The sequence below is a fragment of the Sorex fumeus genome, unplaced genomic scaffold (assembly GCF_029834395.1).
Source record: "Sorex fumeus unplaced genomic scaffold, SorFum_2.1 ptg000037l, whole genome shotgun sequence".
In the NCBI taxonomy this organism is placed as follows: Eukaryota; Metazoa; Chordata; class Mammalia; order Eulipotyphla; family Soricidae; genus Sorex; species Sorex fumeus.
In genome coordinates this window covers 38,496,354-38,517,571 of record NW_026606094.1, presented here as the reverse complement: position 1 = coordinate 38,517,571, position 21,218 = coordinate 38,496,354, and the positions used below count along the sequence as shown (strand labels likewise).

Below are 21,218 nucleotides of genomic sequence, written 5' to 3'. Positions count from 1 at the left end.
AAATATATATTGTCAAAGTTACACATAAAGAATAAACCTCTCAGTCAGTAAAAAGATTTGCTATACCTGGATCTGTGTCACAGTTCCCTCTGTTATCTCGTCCTCTGCCACTTCGGTGGTTGCCGTCATGGTCACCTCGAAGCTCTGATCATTTTCTGAAACTTTAAGGAAAAAAAAAGTCCAAATCCAGAATATTGGCACCTTCTGATTTTTTTTAAACACAAAAATAATCTGACCATCTAGTTTCTTAACACAGTTCTTCCCAATACTCGATATGCTCTAAAATATTATTACAACGCATCACTCTGGCTGAGGGGAAGACATCAGCAAGCAGAATCAGCTAATCTCCTGCTTACATGGTGCTTATATTCTAGATCAGTATGCTGAATGGGTGAGCAGTGCAGAAAAAACGTAAACCAGAAAGAAAATGAGCTGGGAGTGTGTGAAATCTTAGATGAGAACTAGGCAGTCATGAGGCCCCCCCACACCAAGCAATAAATTTCAGAAAGCCATAAAAACAAGATATGATCAGAAAAGAATCATCTTTTGAAATGTCCTGCAGTCATCCCTAAACTCCAGATTAAAACAACAGCAGATTCAGCAGGAACCTGATAAGACACAAAATGAAGACCACCAGAGCTCAACGTCCCTTTATTTTAACAATGTCATCAGTACAGAATCTAAGCCAAGGCAGCTTAGAAAAGGCCAATATATTCAGCAATCTGAGGCAAAATTCCCTCACCCCATTTTCTTTTTGTTTTAGTGTCACACCTAACTATGCTCAGAGTTCAAAGGGCTGCAAGTTGCACCTGCTTGGCAAGTGGCAGACCCTGAAATCATTCCCCAAAACTGCATCCAGTCTCCCAGCACGATCAGCTGAGCACCAATGGGCACGGTCCCTAGAAAAAAACTCAATAAATTAACTAGGAAAAAGACATCATTTAGTTTAGTAGCAAGGTCTCTGCGAACCTGGGAAGGAAGTTTTAGAGAAGTGCCAACGGTAAAAAATCTGATTGGTGTGGTTTTAATGAAGCATAGAAGAAATTAAGGCAATTATTTCCAGTATTTTACTCTACAGGAAAGGAGGACAATTGAATGGGGGCCAAACGTGTTCTACTGCAATTTTTAAAAGAAATTATAAGATGTTTATAAATCTGATGGGAACAACCCATCAGAGGAGAAACTGATAATTCAGGAAAGGAAAGAACTGCTGCAACAACTAAATAGGCCTAAACTAAAAAGATGGGATTTAATGAACGGAAGGGCTCATTTTAGCTAGGGGGAAAAAAGAGGTAAAATATTTGATTATAGAGTGGCAGCAAACATTTACACATTACTTTTTGGGCTATTGTAACTTTTCAAAAAGGCAGGAAAAAAGTTTATCAGTTGAGATGGAGAAAAAGTATAGGTGGTTTCAGGATATATGAAAGTCATCTCAGAGTGGGGAAAAATATGATGTGTGTGGTAGACAATATTTAAGTCCAACTTAAATTAATAACCATGAATTGTTTGTTGTTTTGAGGCCATGACTGGCTGTGCTCAGGGCTTACCTCAGGCTCTGTGTTCAAGAACTCCTAGTGGGCTTGGGGGTATCAGGAATTAAACTTGGGCCTACTGCAGGCAAGTAAAGTTCCTTTAAAGACTATACTATCTCTCCAGCAATAATCATAAACTTTTCTCTTTTTTTGGGGGGAGGCACACCCAGTGGTGATCAGGATCCTGTCTCTACACTCAGGGATTATACTGAGCAGTTTTGAACCCCAAAGTTCTTAGTTATCTCCCTTGAGATGCAGGGGGATTGAACCCAGGTAAGCAGTGTACAAGGGAAGCACCCGACCTGCTATACTATCACTGTTGTCCAAATACCATGAATTTTAAAGTGATATCAATCAGTTTTTCTTGGGCTATTCTTCTGATTTTTTTCACTTAGCTTGATTGCTATGGATATAAATAGTTTTAAATAGTTATGTTTAAAAAAATAATAAAGAGAAGAACATAAGAATAAAGGTTAGCTAGTGATCACTTATGATTAACCAAATAAAGAAACAACAAATAAAGAATAACTGATGATAGGCAGGGAAGGAATCATGAAAAAGTTATAAAGACCAATGAGTTCCTGTGAAACAGGATATGAATATCAGAAAGTAAGATGGAAAGATGGGAAATAGTCATAGGACAACAAAGTCTGAAATAGATAACAACTGAGTTGTCAAAAGTGGTAACTGCAGTGGTAATTGAAGCATTGTAGAAAATAAAGCAAAGCATGCTAAAGCAGTGAAATTATCAGCTGAGTAACAAAAAAAGTTTTAGCTCAATATAAAATGGAATACAGAAGATGACTGTAAAATGTGGTTGGTCAACAAAGGATCTAGATTAGTATTTCTCTCTCCCTCTTTTTTTTTTTGCTTCTGGGGTCATTACTGGCTCTGCACTCAGAAATTACACAGGTGGTGCTTGAAGAACATCACTAGCATAGCTTCAGGACCATGGCTAGCAGTTGAACCCAGGTTGGCTGTGTGCAAGGTAGACAACCTACCTGCGGTACTATCGCTCCAGCCCTAGATTAGTATTTCTCAGCCAGAGGTCCTATAACCCTCTGTGGGCCCCCAGTGAAAACATGTAACTAGAGGACCACAGCACGAGACTGGGGGCGGGGGATGGAGGCAAATGGTAGGACAGGGAGCCATGGGAAGGCAAGTTAGAAGAGAATCATAGTCGAAAGAAAGTTGAGAAACACTGGATGCCGCCTACAGAGTCCCTCTGTCTGCTTCTTAAGTTCCTTAGTGATCCCAGAGACATACAAATGAATCTCAGAACCCAGTAGCTATTGGCGAAAATCTCTCCAGACTTAATCATTAAAATTTCATAATTCCAAGATCATGCGGCCGCTATGGCACCGCATGATATCACATGCTATTCATAACCAGCAATAGAAAACAAATTGTCTAATGTTGCCTTTTTGGCAGGTCTGAGTGTTGGAGGAAAATTCCAAATAATAATGGTGGGACTAGTGTCAAAATATTGAATGTAATCAAAGTAGAGAGACAGTGATGTGGAAATTATCTGCCACACATGTAAAAGGGTGGAATGAGGGGTATACTGGGGTTTTTGGTGGTGGAAAAAGTGCACTGGTGAAGGGATGGGTGTTTGACCATTGTATGACCGAAACTTAGACCCATAAGATTTGTAACTGTTTTCACGGTGATTCAAAAAATAAATTCATAAAAAAAAAAGTTGAGAAACACTAATCTAGACTAATATGCAGATTAAGAGACGATTTTAAAAAAAATTTACTGATACTGGAAATTACAATATTGTTAACTATACAGTACTGCTCACAAATTATACATGTATCATTTTCATGGAGACCACCAGAAGAAAATGCCTAACAGGCACCCTATGGACAGAGAAGAGTAATAATTTAAAAAGATTGAAAAGATTACACATTATATACCGAATCATTTAAGGTCCTGCTTGGCACAAAAATAAGCTCTCATTAGGTGTTAGTTAAAAGAGAGCTTTTTGATTTAATAAAAAGAAGAACAGTAGTCTACACCTGCTTTGAAATGCCAGTTCAATTTCTCAAGAGCTGAAACTTTATTTCAAAAGGAAAATCTATGTAAGTGACAGACAACTTACGTGGAAGTGCAACAACTGATATGCAAGGAGTAGAATCATCAATACTCTGATCATCCTCGGAAGACAAACAGAGTCTTTTATGTGGAGGTTCAGTACTATCTTCCGAGTCTATTTCATCAGTTTCTAATGAAAAACAAAAACAATAATTTCAAATCTCTAAAGAAGAAAAAGCAAAAAATCAACAAAAGCTAACAATCTTTAGAAAAATAATCTTACTGATTTGGTCAAATCAATTCAACCCAATTTAGCAATCAGGACTCAAAAGACATCAACTTTTCTTACTCCTAGTGCAGCTCGTGGTTCCTATTCTTATGACAAGGAACTATGACCAAAAAGGTCACTTTTGAACATCATATTTCTATACAATTAGCTGCCTGGCTTCCCAAATATTTCATACATAAAGATAAGTGCTCGTTATTTAATTCATTCATAAATACTAATATGTATACTGAGAATGATAAAAATGTTCCAAGTGCCAGGATTAGACAATAGAAGACATACTGCCCAAGGCTGTAGTGCAGAAAACTAATGATTTAAAACTATTGTAACATGAGATATGGACATGGAATAGTTTAAATTGTAGATAAAGAAAGGTTGCCAAAAGAAGGTGTCTTTTCAGTTCAAAGAGAAACAGAGGCTAGAGAAAAATTATTACTGGCAGTAGGAATATGTGCAATGAAACCTAGATGTAAAAAGTTTAAGGAAAGCTAGAAAAATAAAAACCACTATGAAGGCGGAGAGACAGCTCAATTCATTGGAACCCATTCAGAGTCTTGGGTTTGATCTCAGGTATCTAGTGTTCCCCTAAACATGCTCCTCATGCTCAGTTTAGCACAGAGCCAGATGAGGACAAAAAACCTAAACTAAACAAAATAAAAAATTGTGAACTGCTGCAATAGTGTGAACTGCAGACATATAAAATATGGAAGGAGAATGGGGCTGAAAGAAATGATGTGAGAGCTACGTGCCAAGTGAAAAAAACAAAAAACTCAACAATCAATCAGTTATTCAGGTACTAAATAAAATAAATTTTTTTTTTCTGTTGTAGATTTTTTTTTCTTTTTTATTAGTGAAACACCATGAGGTACAGTTGTAGATTTACAAATTTTTGTGCTTGGATCTCGGTCGTACCACGATCAAATACCCATCCCTCCACCAGTGCCCATTTTCCACCACCAGGATAATATCCCTCCCCCCACCATCCTCCCATCCCCCCATCCCCCCCTGCCACTGTGGCAGGGCATTCCCCCCTGTTCTCTCTCTCCTCCTGGGCGCTGTGATCAGCCAAAGAGGCATTGAGTGGCGAACATGTTCAGTCCAGTCTACTTTCAACCTGCATCTCCCCTCCTGGGAGGATCCTCCAAACACCCTCCACTTGGTGTTCCCCTTTCTATCTGAATTGTCCTTTCCCCTAGACTACCCAGCTGGCCTCTAAGTTATGGAGTAATCCTCCTGGTGCTGATCTCAGCTATTCTTGGGTATTAATCTCCTATTTTATTATTTTATGTCCCCCAGATGAATGCGATCTTTTTATGTCTATCCCACTCTTTCTGACTCATTTCGCTTAGCATGATACTTTCCATGTTGTACCACTTGTATGTAAATTTCATGACTTCATCTTTTCTAAGAGCTACATAGTACTCCATTGTGTAGATATCCCAAAGTTTCTTTAACCAGTCATCTGTTCTCGGGCACTCAGGTTTTTTCCAGATTCTAGCTATTGTAAATAGTGCCGCAATGAACAAACAAGTGCAGATGTCACTTCGACTACACATTTTTGCCTCTCTGGGATATATTCCCAGGAGTGGAATCGCTGGGTCAAATGGGAGCTCAATTTCTAATTTTTTGAGAATCGTCCATACTGTTTTCCAGAAGGGCTGAACCAGTGGACATTCCCACCAACAGTGAAGGAGTGTCCCTTTCTCGCCACATCCGCACCAGCAACGGTTGCTTTTGTTCTTTTGAATGTGGGCCAGTCTCTGAGGTGTGAGATGGTATCTCATTGTGGTTTTGATCTGCATCTCCCTGATGATTAATGATGTAGAGCATTTTCTCATGTGCTTTTTTGCCATTCGGATTTCTTCTTTGAGAAAGTTTCTGTTCATTTCATTGCCCCATTTTTTGATGGGGTTGGATGTTTTCTTCTTGTGGAGTTCAACCAGTATTTTGTATATCCTTGATATCAATCCCTTGTCAGATGTGTATTCGGCGAATATTCTTTCCCATTCTGTAGGCTGTCTTTGTATTTTGGTCACTGTTTCTTTGGAGGTACAGAAGCTTCTTAGTTTAAGATAGTCCCATTTATCTATCTCTGTTTTCACTTGCTCAGCCAGTGGCGTGTCATCTTTGAACATACCATTAGCCTCAATGTCATGGAGGGTTTTGCCAACTTTGTCTTCAATGTACCTTATGGTTTCTGGTCTGATGTTGAGGTCTTTAATCCATTTTGATCTTACCTTTGTACATGGTGTTAGGCAGAGTTCTGAGCCCATTTTTTTGCATGTAGCCGTCCAGTGATGCCAGCACAATTTGTTAAAGAGGCTTTCCTTACTCCACTTCACATTTCTTGCACCTTTATCAAAGATTAGATGATCATATGATTGGGGGGTGATGTCAGTGTATTCAACTCTGTTCCATTGGTCTGCAGTTCTGCCTTTGTTCCAGTACCATGCTGTTTTGATTATTACCGCTTTGTAGTAAAGTTTGAAGTTCGGGAGGTTGATTCCTCCCATTTTCTTTTTCCCCAGAATTGCTTTAGCTATTCGTGGAGGTTTATTGTTCCATATAAATTTCAGGAGTGTTTTCTCCATTTCTTTGAAGAATGTCATGGGTATCCTTATAGGAATTGCATTGAATTTGTACAGTGCTTTCGGTAGTATTGCCATTTTGACAATGTTAAGTCTTCCGACCCATGAGCAGGGGATGTCTTTCCATTTCCTCATGTCCTCTTTTATAAAATAAAATTTTGAACTAAGAAAAAGAGGCCCAAATGAACAGAAAAGGAATGGATTCAAGTAACAATATCAAGTCTTCATGCTAAGAATGGAATGTGGAAATTACTACTCACATTCATGATATGGAATATCAAATAATGAAACTGACTAGAAAAAAAGTAGCATTGGGAATTTTTACAAAAGAATTGTTCGAGGCATGTGAAATTTATAGTGCCTATGAGAAACACAGAAAACCAGAATAAAGATAGAAATTATAGTCATGTTGATGGGTAGGTTGAATAGGTGTCAGTTAAAACCACAAGCCTGAATAAAATAATCTAAGGACTTCATTGGGTAAAAACCAAGACAAAATCAAGGTTGAATAACGATGAACTAATAGCAAAATTTAAAAAGTTATAACCTGCAAAGTTATGGAATCGTAATCAAAGATAATAGTAAATCTTATTAAATAATCAAGTGAAATCTCAAAGGTTTTTTTTTTAAGTGAAAAATCAGAAGTCCCATCTTATTCACACAGGGAGGATTACTTTATATTTTAATGTCTACTGCGTTTTTGGTACCAAATGTATCAGAGAGAAAGTCTATTAGTTATCCCACCTTCATTCTGGAAACTCAAGAAAGTCTAGGTAAATTAGCTCTGTAATTCATGTTAAAATTTACAATAAATTAAATAACATACAAATGTCACCCAAAGACAGAGCTTATTTTCTAGTGTCCTAGAAACTATCTCTCTGGATAAGCATCAAAAGTGAATGAAATTCTGAGGTTAAAAAAGATGCAAAATTTTTAAGTTCTCCTACCATTCTGAGGGCAGTGAAGAATGAGGTTCCCGTCTGTGTCCTGAGTCAAAGTCACCGAGTTCACAGCTTCTACTGTTACTGTGTCAGAATCCTCTTCAACTGTGCTCATACTCAAATCTGTACAATCATATACTTTAGATTAGCATTTAAAATATCACTTCCAAAGAGAAACATAAGTAATTCCCTAAGAACCTCCTTTGTATTCTTTCAAAAATCAAGAACAAAAATGCCATACTTTGGGTTATCTACCTAGTGCTCTTTGTTGGAAATAGCAGCTATAATTTACATTTCAAAATATTTTTTGTTTATAATCTTTATTCAGATGCAACATCTACAGGAATCAAATTTGTAATTGATTAAAAATAGTGAACATTACCCCCCAAAAAAACACTCTGGAGAAGGCTGTGTTCTCTTTTGACCACATCTTTCATTTTCTCTCCCTCTCGTTCTCTCTTCCCTTTATTTTCCAAATAAACTTGTTTTGCTTCCCCAAAACAAAAACACTACAGTATCAACTTTTTAAAAAGAACTATCATATCTACTGAAAGGAAATGATTCTAAATTGTCTATCATCTCAGCAAATCTCATTACTTTCTATTTTGTTTTTTGGGTAATTACACATATGTTCAATCCACCAGTACAGCCAGGTCAGAAGGCTATGTTGTGTCAAGGATTGGAACTCAGGGCCTTCGACATGTCACTTTATCTAACCAGTTCTGGTTACCAGAGAGTGGGGAGGGTAACTTCGGGATATAGTCAAAAAGGTATTTAACTTCTTGCTACGTTTTCCAAAATAGCCAAGAAATTTTTATTACCTATTCTTGACCATACTGCTTTTCTAATTTGGAGCTATGCCTTCTTTTGAAATAGAAAACTTTTAAAAAAAATTATATTTACCTGCTATTATTTTCCTCTGGTTCAGAAAGACTAAGTAATCTTAGACAGGTATGTAGGAGATGACAAAGGTAAATGTATTGAACCTTAATTAGTGGCCTGGCTACAGTTTTTAGGTCACCCATTAAGTTGTCTCAGTACTCAATTTCAGTCTAACACACACACACACACACACACACACACACACACATACACTCACACACCAGCATAGAGTAAATAAAACTTTAATATATGTATTGATCACTCACTCACATATATATACTAATCACTCAAATAAAACATTTTTCACAAATATACCCTTGCATTACAAATATACAAAGGCATTTTTCTTTGACAGAGAAAGCTTTACTAACAATTATCTTCTGGCCCCCACTCATTTTTTTTGCAATTTTTATACATTTTATTTTCATAAAATAGTACAAAATAGTTCATTAGGGCCCCCACTCTAATTAGAGAAAGCTTTACTAACATTTACATAGTGAAAATCCAGTAATCGCATTCATTAAAAAAAAAAATTCGTCAAGGGGTCAGAGCAACAGTACAGCGAATAGGGCATTTGCCTTGTACTCAGCTGACCTGGGTTCTATCCCCGGAATCCATATGGTCCCCCCAAACACCGCCAGGAGTAACCCCTGAGTATCACCACCAGTGTGACCCAAAACCAAACAAAAACAAACATAAAATTTGATTACACAAATTACTGTTTTAAAAGTACATCAACTGGGGCCTAGGTTTTAGCTCAGTGACAGAATATATTAGCCCTGGACTTGATACCCAACACAATAAAATAATAAAAGAAAGGGACATCATGGACATCACAGTGCTAAAGGTGCTATTCCCAAATTAAAGATAAATGGATATCATTATCTAATTGACTAAAATCTGCGTAAGACTTACCTAGAAAACAGATGGATCAGCTACAGCCCTTCCCACAGAATCACGTCGCCTTTCTTTAGTCACCAGCATCACTTTCATGTTATCCGGACTGTTTTTCCCCCATGTTCCTACCTCTGTAATACTCTGAAAAATCAACAGCATTAATAATAAGGCCTTTATGAGAATAGACAACTGTATTCTAGCAGTATGCGGATAAGACTCTAGCCTGAGTGTCTGTGATATCTCAACTAGAAGAGAGACTAAACCAGTTATTCCCTGAAATATTATCTTTCAACGAAGTGGAGAAATAATGAGATCCTCTAACAAAGTTTGTTTATAGCAACGCAAGCTAATCATCATAAGGTAAACACCCTTAGAAAAAAAGCTGTCAGTAGTGTTGCTCTCTATCTTGGCACCCCTAAGTGAAATGTGTCAACCAATACAGTAAAATAAATGTTATCAGTAATGCTATTTTTCTTTATTATTTGATACCTCTCTTCATGTATGAATATATATTTCAAGTCAGATTATATCTCAATGAAATATTTACAACAAATACCAAGGACCTGAGAGATAGTATAGTGGGTAAGATGCTTGCCTTGAGCTCAGCAGACCCAGATTCAATTCCAGGCAGTACTGCACATGGTACACGGAGCCCCACCTTGAGCACCACCGGAAATGGCCCCCAAACAAATAAAGAAAGCAGAAAAAAATTAATAGTATAGGTGGTACAACCCTGCCTAAGGCTTTGGTGGAAAGAAGAAACCCTAATTGATTGGGCCAGAAAAGTCAATTATAAGCAAGTTTTTAAAATCAATTTACAACCTTAAAAAAATAAAAAATGATTAATTATTAAAGGTTTCTTTTAATAGGTTTCTCATCCTTATTTCAAAAGATCAACTGAAAAATTAAAAAGTACCACAGTATCTGAGTTTACAGATATGTTTCAACAAAAACTACAAAATTTAGAACTCAAGATACATGTCAATCTATTTTTCAGAGTGTACAAATTTCTACTGCAACCTCTGAAATCTAACTCTATCCCTAGTAATGGTCAAAACTGTTTATAAAGGAACCACAAACAAAACACTACAACTGCCACTTGATAGAATGCAGGACGATCCCTTGTTTACCACTGTAATGACATCCTAGGACCTATGTTAATCTAAAATTTTGGAAAAAAGTGAAAAATAGGTGTGGCTCTGAGGATATATAGTGAAATAATTGCAAGATAAAGTGTCTGAAAGTGCCAGATGAAATAATTTCATTCTCGACAACCTGTATTACAGGTGATCCTTCTGAAAGAGACCAGGAGACCTGGGCTCTTTTTGGTTTTGTTTTGTTTGGGGACCACACCCTACAATACTCAGGGATTACTTCTGACAGTGCTTGGGGACTAAAAAGGATTGAACCCGAGTCAGCCACTTGCAAGGCAAATGCCCTACCAAGTAGTTCTATCACTCAGGCCCCTAGGTTTAAAAAAAAAACAAACACGTTACTCACATTAGGGCTTATGCTGCTCATGAGCATATTTGTCCAATCAACAAATATATTTCAAATGCCTGTTACGTATCAGATTCTTTAGGTAACAGTGTTTTTTTTTTTGGGGGGGGGGTGTTTTGGAGTAACACTCATCTGTGCTGAGAAGCTAACCTCAGTTCAGTTCTCAGGGAAACATGCAATGGCAGGATCATACGCTGGGTGGTATTCAAAGACAGCCAGCATTCAGTGCAAACCACTAAATTATCTTCGGGCCCCCACTCATTTTTTTGCAATTTTTATACATTTTATTTTCATAAAATAGTACAAAATAGTTCATTAGGGCCCCCACTCTAATTAGGTATGTTCCCAACTCACTGTTCAACTGGCCTGTTTCTATTCGTAATTTTAATAGGTAACACATTTATGATTCAAATTCAAAAGAAAAGGTGGTTTTACATAGAGGTCTATTTCTGACTCTACTTCCTAGTCTCCAAGCTTTTCTCCTTGGAGGTAAATACTTTTATTATTATTAATCATTAAAATATAAGGCAACCAAATGAGGATGTCAAACTGACAATTATAAAGTGAGATTCAACAGGTAAGGATTATATTGATAAATCCATGTAAATAACATGCAGATTGTTTTTGGAGATAACCTAGAGGTTAGAGAGGACACGATACACATTCATATACCCAATCCTCTTAGGATAGATAATATGAAGTAGTAACTAAGAACCAAAAAACAATTATTCAAGGAGCATTAAATAGTCAATTATAGAAATACTTCTAGGATAATGAAGTGACTACTTGAGCTAGTAATTTGGAGATTATTAACAATAAGTCTTAGAGTAGTGAGGGACACAAGGCCTATTGGAACATTTGAGAATTAGGAATAAGAAAGATAAACTACAGGCCTTCTACAGGGTTTAGCCAACAAAGTACAGCTACTACTATAACCAGTGTCAATGTAACTATTGAGTATCTTAGTGTCTTGTTTTCTAATATGAAACTACGGACAACTTCAAGGCCATTTCCCATTTGGTTTATCAGGAACATATACCAGTAAGCACTCAATTGCACCAACATTTTGTCCTTTGTGGGGCAAAAACAATATCAGCATATTTGGACCTTCCTTCCTTCCTTCTCTGTTAACTGGATATATACATATATATTTGGTATATATGTAGATATGTGTAATGTAATATATGATATATTATTTTCACGCTAACTGGTTTAAATGGCATTATGGCATCTTACATTTTAGTTTTGAATAGCATCAGTACTCTAATCATTATCTGAAATGTATATATCATTCTTAATGATTTACACTAATATTTCAGATAAAGTTTTCGCTGCTAGCTCCAAGAACATGATGCCCCTAATTAATGTAGAACATTCTTCATATATATGTATATATGAATGATTTTATAATTGTTTTGTTTCATCTGTATTTTGGGCCATACCAGGTCGTGGTCAGGGCTTACTCCTGGCTTTGCAGTAAAGGAATCACTCCTGGCAGGCAAGGTAAGCACCCTACCCACTGTACTACTGTTCCAGCCATAGGGAGAAATTCTTAGGTACTATTTAACAGAATTTAAAGAATCAGTTTCTTGGGCATTCCATTTCAGTACTGACACAATTTTTTTTTTTTAAACAACAGAACTTAAGCTGGTATTTTGAGCCTTTATATTAGTCTTCATGTTTTGGATAAAGGGTCAAATTTCTAAAAATTAGTTTTGGTATGATTTTTTTTTGCCTTTTTTGGGGTCACACCCAGTGATGCACAGGGGTTACTCCTGGCTCTTGCACTCAGCAATGATTCTTGGTGCTGCTCGGGGGACCATATGGGATGCTGGGAATCGAACCCGGGTCAGCTGCGTGCAAGGCAAACACCCTACTACCCCCTGTGCTATCACTCCAGCCCTAGTTCTGGTATAAATTTTGTAGACAAAAATGTTGTCAGTTTTCAAGAACAGTAATAATATCTGTGGCTAAGGATAGATATCACTTGGGGGGATCGAAAAGCTAACATCTGTATCCTAGATACTTAGGAATTACGATTATTTTGAAAGATGAGACCTGATGGTATTTTTCAAAAAGCAGATTATATTTTTCTAACAAGCACCAGTTTTCTCCCTTCGCTAGGACTTGAGACTGTAGGGCTGTCTGCATTGGTCTCCCAGCCACCCTCCACCCCACATGCTTTTCCATGCCTGTAGACTTGTTTTCAGGTGACACCCCATGCTATTCAGGGCTCACGCCTGGCTCTGTGATCCAGGAGTTCAGGAGTCCACCTAGGGTGTTCCTGACTAAATGCTGTTCGGCCTCATGCAAGGAAACTGTCCGTCTTTTTTAAGCCTCTGAGCCATTGTCCCAGCTCTAGAACCAAATTTTTATTGGATGAGTGAGAAACTGAGAAACTAGCTTTGAGAATTTCTGGCGGTGCTTTTTTTTGGGGGGGGGGGGGGGTCACACCCAGCAATGCACAAGGGTTACTCCTGGCTTTGCACTCAGGAATAACTCCTGACAGTGCTCAGGGGACCATATGGGATGCTGGGAATCGAAACCGGGCCAGGCGCGTGCAAGGCAAATGCCCTGCCCAGCTTCTGGCAGTTTAATATGGCATTAAGGACATGTTGTTTTTAGATCTTTTTTTTTCTGGTCCATCTTTATATATTCCTTCTTTGTAACTTTTTCACACCTAGCTTTAAATGAGTATTTTCCAATACTAACAGTTGTTCTACAACAGTTGTTTATTGGGTACATGGTATCTACATACATCTAACCACTAATTACTTTGAGCTTACACTACTGGATTCCATCCTAATCTACGGCAGGCCACTACTGCCTTAGTATTTATATGGGAATCTGCTAAGTGACATACAAAAATAATTTGAAATGTTATTTTTATTTCTGAAGGGTGAAATTCTTTGCTAAAGTCTTAATGTAAGAGAATAAGCAAATTCCTACACCCTGAATATAGGTACACTGAGCCATAAGTCAACGTCTTAAAAGATTTTATTCATGGTAAGAATGGGACAGTTAATACTTCACTCAGTTGAAAGCTCTTACTGTGGTCATAGATTGCTGGCTTTACATGTACTTCACGGAAAAGCTTGAGAAGCAGAAACACAAATGAACATGGAGCATACTGATTTAAGATATGTTCATTATGGATTGGTTTTAAAATTGCAAAAATTATTACCACTAAAATGTTGCAGAATTTACTATATATTTATTACTTAAGATTATTTCAATAATAAATTGAAAATGTTTTTTTCAGTATTAAGGTGTAGTAATTCATGATTTGTCAACAAAATATCGCTAATATGTAATGTACTATTTTGAAATTTGTTTACATTTTAAGATTTCATTAAAAACTGAGCTTTATGCCCAATTCAATCAGCCTAATCAATGGCTACATAAATAGCAATACTCCTACATTAAAATTAAAACAACAACAACAAAAAAACCACTGAGCTCTTTGTGTAAAGTATCACCTTCCCAAAGGGAAATACATGGAATGATCACTACCATTCTAAAAGTGCATTTCCACAGGAAGTACAAACTTGTAAGTGTAAAGCACCTTTCATAAAAAGATCACCTTTCATAAAAAAAAATTTTCTGATAGCCCAAGACTTTAAAGGATGATCAGTCAAATGCACATAATCAAAATGACAGCTCAAAAAGACAGTGGGAGGGGCTGGGATAGGGGAAACCAAGGAACCACAAGACGCTCCCTCTGAACACATAAAGAAAACACAACTAAATTGTCCATAAACGATGGTACTTTCATCCTCGCTCTTTTGGTGTCGTTAATGATATAGACTATCTCCACAAAATTGAAAAAGCAGACACAGTTATTGGTTCCATCTTTTATTTATTATTTATCTTTCTGGGATAAAGCAAAAATTAAAAACTATTTGTGATTATCTTCACAGAAGAAAAACATGAAGGTGGAAAACTATATGAAAGCAAACATGTCACAAATATTGGTTAATTATGCATTTTGTATTTAACAGATTCAACATACTATATTATATGATCTATGGGCATAAAAGTTCCCAAACTGAAATCACAAAACAATCGGAAGTATATAATTCACAGAATATGGGGGAAAAGGTTACAAATCAGTGCCTTGAGAAAACTATTAAGAAAAAACTATTTGAAAAGACAAGTTATTCCTCAAGTTTAATAAATAGGCTCTCTATATAATTGAGCCCGGCAAGCTACCGGGAGTATCTCGCCCACACGGCAGAGCCTGGAAAGCCACCCGTGATGTATTCGATATGCCAAACACAGTAACAACAAAATCTCCAATGGAGACGTTACTGGGCCCGCTCGAGCAAATCGACGATCAACGGGAGGGCCTTTACTTTACCTTTACTTTACTTATATAATATGTAGTGAAATTTTTGCTGCTTCTAAAATTTGATGCCCTTGCATGTGTTTAAAACAAATGATCCTGGACCACAATATTTAAACACACACGTGCGCATGCACATACACTTTCCAGATTCTCAATATATTAACGTGTGCCAATATCCATAGGGACACCAGTTTCATGTCAGCTTATTCATTCTCACAGATGTGAAGCAAGCCAATGTAGTAGAGCATGTGTGACATATAAATGAAAATAAAGAGCCTGGAGACACTGAATATATAAATTGGAACAAAAAGGTAAGCAGTTTGTGGAGAAGAACTAGTTTTACTAACATAAATACCAGTAACATCTAACTTAGAAATATACTCATTTCTCCAATTGTCTTAGGCTGGAATTCTAAAAATCTTAAATTCTATAAAAACATAAAATGATTGGTCTATAGTCTACTTTCAGCATGCTTCTCCCATCCTGGGAGGATCCTCCCAACACCCTTTATTTGGTGCTCCCTTCTCTATCTGAGCTTCCTTTTCCCCTAGCACATGTGGCTGGCCTTCCAGTCATGGAGCAAAATTCCCGGGACTAATCTCGGCCACTCCTGGGTGTTAGTCTCCCATTTTGTTACTTTATGTTCCCCAGATGAATGCAATCTTTCTGTGTCTATCCCGTTCTTTCTGACTCATTTCGCTTAACATGATACTTTCCATGTAGTATCACTTGTATGTAAATTTCATGACTTCATCTTTTCTAACAGCTACATAGTACATCATTGTGTAAATGTACCGGTTTCTTTAACCAGTCATCTGTTCTTGGGCACTCAGGTTTTTTCCAGGATGGGAGAAGCATGCTGAAAGTAGACTATAGACCAAACATGATTGCCATTCAATGCCTCTCTTGCAAACCACAGTACCTAAAAGGAGAGAGAGAGAGAGAGAACAAAAGGGAATGCCCTGCCACAGAAGCAGGGTGGGATGGGGGAACGGGGCGGGAGGGATGCTGGGACCCATGGTGGTGGAGAATGGGCACTGGTGGAGGGATGGGTACTTGATCATTGTATAACTGAAGCCCAAGCACAAAAATTTATAAGTTTATAACTGTACCTTATGGTGTTTCACTAATAAAAAAACTAAAAAAAAACATAAAATGATCCACGCTGTGGCTCAGAGGCAAAGCACAAGTCTTTGCATGACACCGGGTCTTGACCCAGGCACTAGATTAAAAAAAAAAAAGAAAACTTAAAAATAACTTGAGAATACATACCTTCTGATAGAATTCTCTACCAGACATCATTTCCTAGTCATGCTCAGCTGTTCAAAGCTCAAATTCTAACACCAAAATGGTGAATTTTAACTTCAGGTTATGAATGCTTTAGCACAAACACATCTAAAGTTCTGAACACAAAGTGAGAAATGTTTATGTATCAAGTATTTACTCATGGGACTGCTGAGATACCAATTTAAATTCCAAGTGGGCACTGCCCAATACAAACGGAATAGTTGCAAGACTGGCTTTTAAGAGTGCAAAGGCTCCTACATCTTGCTCAAGAGTAACAGATCCAAGAAAGATTTAGGCAAAATATGCAAGTTTTGCATCAATTCCCTCAAAAGTCTATTCTGAGCGAGCCTATCAACTAAGATAGTTTAAAAAAGAAAACCCTGCTAATGCATAAAAAACAGCTAGGATCCTGGCAGTTAATGAGATAAAACCATAACAAAATATCAAAACATAAGCCAAAGATTTCTTCAAAAACTGTAACAATATGATTTTAGCCTGGGTCAAGTTGGTTTTTATCCCTGGTGAATGAAGGGGGGGAAAAACCAATTCTGGCCAGAGAAATAGTACAGCTAGTTAGGGGGCTTGCCTTACACTCAGCGGACGGATTTCCATTCCCACCAGTAAGGCGGTTCCAGATCCCTGAGCACAGAGTCAGGTGTAAGCTCTTTGGAGGAGTGGCCGTCCAAAACAAGCAAATAAAACACCGCAAACACCCGCAAAATGAAAACCAATTAATTCTCACTCAGAAAGCATTACAATTTCTTAAGGTAATAATTTTTTCCTGAATTATTGTCCTACAATTTTCACACACACACAAAAAAAGGATGACCTAATAAAATTGAACCAATGCACCTTCACAGTTTCTGGTGCATCGACACCAGGGTACCCTTAAACAATGAAGTGGTGGTATAGTCTTCGAAATACTTAAAAAATAAAATAAAAAGGATTAAACTACGGTAATCCTTAAAGGTTCGAAATACAATTTTGAAACATCCAGCTCTCTCAAATAAATAAATAAATCTGAAATCGTAGAAATGGGGAAGAGAACCTGAACAGAGAAAAATAAAAAAACTGCTTGTAAAACTTTGAACTCGAGGGAGTATTTTCTTGGAAGTGAAACGCCCACGACTAACAGTCTCCCACTAATTTAATCATCAAAGCCGTCTCGATCAGTCAAAGGCTGAAACAAAAACAAAAACCCTCACTCCCCCCCCCCAAAGTCTTTATCCAAGACCGGCCACACCGGACACGGGAAAAGTCATCCTGGCAGGAAAAGCATCTGGTCGGCCGCCCCAAAACGCTTGGCCTTGCCTGTCCTGTCAAGGGGGTGGGGGGTCCGGGACGGGATGGAGATGAGCGATCGGAAAAGGCACCGATGACACTCCATCGCCAAATCCACGCAGGGAGAGGTAGCCCCGGCTCCCATCCCGGGGACCCACCGCCCCCTCTCCCCCCTCACCCCCGCACCAGCTGTTCCGAGGAGGGAAAACACCAGCTCCACCCCGCACACGGGCACCTGCACGAAGCGCATCCTCTACAGTGCTCCGCCCGAGAACCAGGCTCAACTCTCAAACCACAGTCTATTGTCCTGAACGTCCCAGCGGCATTTAGACATTCTCCCAAACTTCCCCGGGACCCGGCAAAATAATAATAATAATAATATCAACAACAATAATAATAATGACAACCACCACGTCGCAGGCGCGGCTGACAGTTCCCGGCTCCGCTGCGCCTCTCCCCTCGCGCTCCCGTCCAGGACCCCCGGGCCAACGAGAGTTCCGCCCGTTACCCCGATTGCCTCTGCCGGGATCGTGAAGAGCTGAGCACGAGTGTCCCCCAAACGGGGGGAGAAGTGTAAAGCCGCTACCACAAGGTTTTAAAAAAGAAAAAGGAGGGCGGGGGGGGGGGTCGAGACCCACCCCACCTCTATCCCTCTTGAGCCATCTGTCCATAACTGAAACCCATCGGAAAAGGTAACCCCCGAAATAAAATAAATTCAGAACATCCTAAGACCGCGGAGTAAGGCTTCCTTACTTGCATCGCCGGGTCCGATTCTTTTGCCAAACCTCCCGGCCCACTACCCCCCCACCCCCACCCCCAGGGGTCCCGGCGCCATTTAGCTCCTCCGAAGCCGCCGCCATTTTCCGCCCCCGCCACATCGCTGTGATGCAGGGGCGGCCGCTCTCAACCTTCCTTTCCAGCCCGAGCCACTGCCGCAGGCCCGGCCCCGAAAGGGAGGCCCTGGCCTGAGCGTGTGGGCACCGCTGCGACAGCGTCACGAAGGCCCGGCTCCGCCCGCGGTGCCCGGCAGCAGGCACCCTGCGCCGGCCGGCGGGACCAGGCGGGGAGCAAGGGGGCCGGCCAGGCGCCACTGGGCGGAGCGGCTCTGGCGGCGGTTGGGACCTGAAGGTTCCATCGCACTTACTTCCTGTTTTGGGTCCGGGCACTTTGGAAGAACCAGGATGGAGGCTCCAAAAAATACCAGGATGGAGGAAGCAGCCACGGGCAAGAGTGGCTGCAGCTGGAGTGAGCGAGCGCGACGAGCCACCGGAAACGGAGCTACGGCCGCGCCCCGCCCCCAGCCCCCGCACGCTCCCCCCCCCCGCCCTCCTCCCCTTGGGGGCGGGCCGGCGTGCGGCTGTGGCGTCACTTCCGGCCTGTTCGGAGCGCGAAAAAATGTCCCGGCGTTGCTGCAATTTGCAACTAGGTCGGTGCGGTAGCGGTCTGCGGCCGATCTGTTTACCCCCTACAAGGAAGCCCCCCGCGCTCCCCTCCAGCTGCTGCTAGAAAGAGGCTCGTAATCCTTTGGCGCCGAGTGTAGATGTGCGATTCACAAGCAGAATCAGTGGTCATATTTATCCGCGGGGTTCCGAAGCAAGGGAACCGCTGGAAAAGCGGCTTGTGAGGGCAAAGAAACACGGGAGTCGTGTTTCTGGCTTTACACATTCAGTCGCCTTTGCCATATTTGCTTAAATCGGGTGTGCGATGTGATTCTTGCTCCATGGGAGAAGCTAGGAAGATGCTTAGTCCCGTGCCGCAGCCCTTCCTGGGTGCCGTTAGAGATTAAGGTACTCCAGCCCTTCCCTGGCCCCGCGTTTCAGAATCTTTGCTAAAAACTTGGCCAAAGGGATTTTGTATGGCTTTTGTATTTGAAAACTTACACGATTTGGAAAATTGAAAGGTTGAATGGTCTGAACTCTTTACAACTCCATATAGTATTTTCATCCCTTATTTTTTCCAGACTGATTGACTTGTACTTTTATTTTTGGTCATGTCCTGCACTGCTCAGGGCTTATTTTTGGCTCTATGCTCAAGGGTTACTGGGAGGACCCTTTGCAGTGCCAGGAATTGAACCTTGGTGGAATGTGCCGCAGAAATTACTCTCTGGCATTGTACTGTTTTTCATTACTGAAATGTCACAAGTTTAAAAGTTGGATTTGATTAACGGTCTGTGAAACACTAGTGTCACAAGGGGAATATGAAAAGTTGAAAAGGTCTAATGGGACTATGAAGGATATGGGACCTTAAGGATTAGAATACCTGCTTTGCATTTGTGAGACCCTGGATTCACTTTCTGAACAGTGAAAACTAAGTGAACGTTGTCTAGTGTTTTTAAGTTATGAATGAGGTAAACATTTGTTGCTTTGTTATACCAACAGTTATAGTTATTCTTTGCAGACCCCTTGTTCCTAGACTGTTGACTTCCAAGTTTATTTGAAACAGACTTCCAAGTTTATTTGAAACACCAAAAAGATATTAATTCATCAGTGAAATAGTGCAGGAAGGGGGAGCAGACTGCAGATTGTAACGGGTTTGGAAAGAAATTTGCTTAGATTAAGCCAATCACAAATAGTGTACTATTCTTAGGGGGCATTTTTTCACAAAAACTTTTTCTCGAACAAAAACATCATGGAACTACCATAATCTACGATTACATGCCGTTGACTGGTTAAAATGCAAAACACAGACACCACCAAATACTGGTGAGAATGTGGGACATCGGAAACTCACATTGCTGGTGGGAATGGAAAATGGTACAGACTGTGGAAGAAATGGCAACATTTAAAAATATTTTCATTTTTTATTGGATCATTTTACAAATATATTTATTTACACAATTAGAAAGTATTTATGATTGAGTTTCAGGAGTATATTGTTCCAACACCAATCCCTTAACCAGTGCCCATTATCCTCCACCAACATCCTCAGTTTACCTCCCACTCCACCCCCAGTGGCATTCACTTTTTCTTCTCCCCCATTGTCATCGTGTTCCCTTCCCTAACTTCTTACCCTCACCCCAGCCACAGTGTCAAGCTTCCTACTGATGACCAGTTCTACTCTTCATTTCTGTTGCCATTGGACATTTGATATTCCCTATGAGGTTTCTTTATATTCCATATAAGACAGAGATCATTCTGTCTGTTCCTCTCCCTCTGACTGATTTCACAGATCCATCTGTGTTGTAGCAAATTGCATGACTCTCTTTAAGAGTATTTTTAACATGTTTTTTTTCCCTTCTATTTTTATTGAGGCACTGTGATTTACAATGTTAAGAATTTCATGCCTACAACTTTCCAACTCCAAACCCACCAGCAGAATGGCCTCTTTACTCCAAATTTGACGTAAACTAAAGGCCTCAATATCAAACCTGAATCCATAAATTATACTGAGGAAAACATAGGTTAGAGCCTTTCATGGTACAATCTAAAGGCATTTTCAATGACTCAGTGTTATTGACCAAGCAAACAGAAGTAAAAATAAGTAAATGGGATATCAAATTAAGAAGCCCCTACTCCTTAAAAGGAAATGATGGCTAAGGTAAAAGGACACCCCACAGACTGGGAGGAAATATTTGCCTCGTTAAGGGACTGGAGTGATAGTCCGGCAGGTAGGATACATGCCTTGCATTTTACCAGC

General features: G+C 39.5%; 1 protein-coding gene across 2 annotated transcripts in view; it reads right to left on the bottom strand.

Moving 5' to 3' along the window:
* The window catches only part of DMTF1 (cyclin D binding myb like transcription factor 1), a 45,407-nt gene extending 26,530 nt beyond the window's left edge, over window positions 1-18,877 (bottom strand). For both annotated transcript variants that reach the window (XM_056118252.1, XM_056118253.1), the window contains exons 1-5: window positions 18,727-18,877; window positions 9,185-9,307; window positions 7,394-7,510; window positions 3,640-3,762; window positions 67-161 (exon numbers count right to left, since the gene is read on the bottom strand). In XM_056118252.1, coding sequence (XP_055974227.1) covers window positions 67-161; window positions 3,640-3,762; window positions 7,394-7,502 — 327 coding nt within the window. In that variant the 5' untranslated portion in view covers window positions 7,503-7,510; window positions 9,185-9,307; window positions 18,727-18,877. The remainder of the gene's footprint in view (window positions 1-66; window positions 162-3,639; window positions 3,763-7,393; window positions 7,511-9,184; window positions 9,308-18,726) is intronic.
* Between the last annotated feature and the right edge of the window lie 2,341 nt (window positions 18,878-21,218).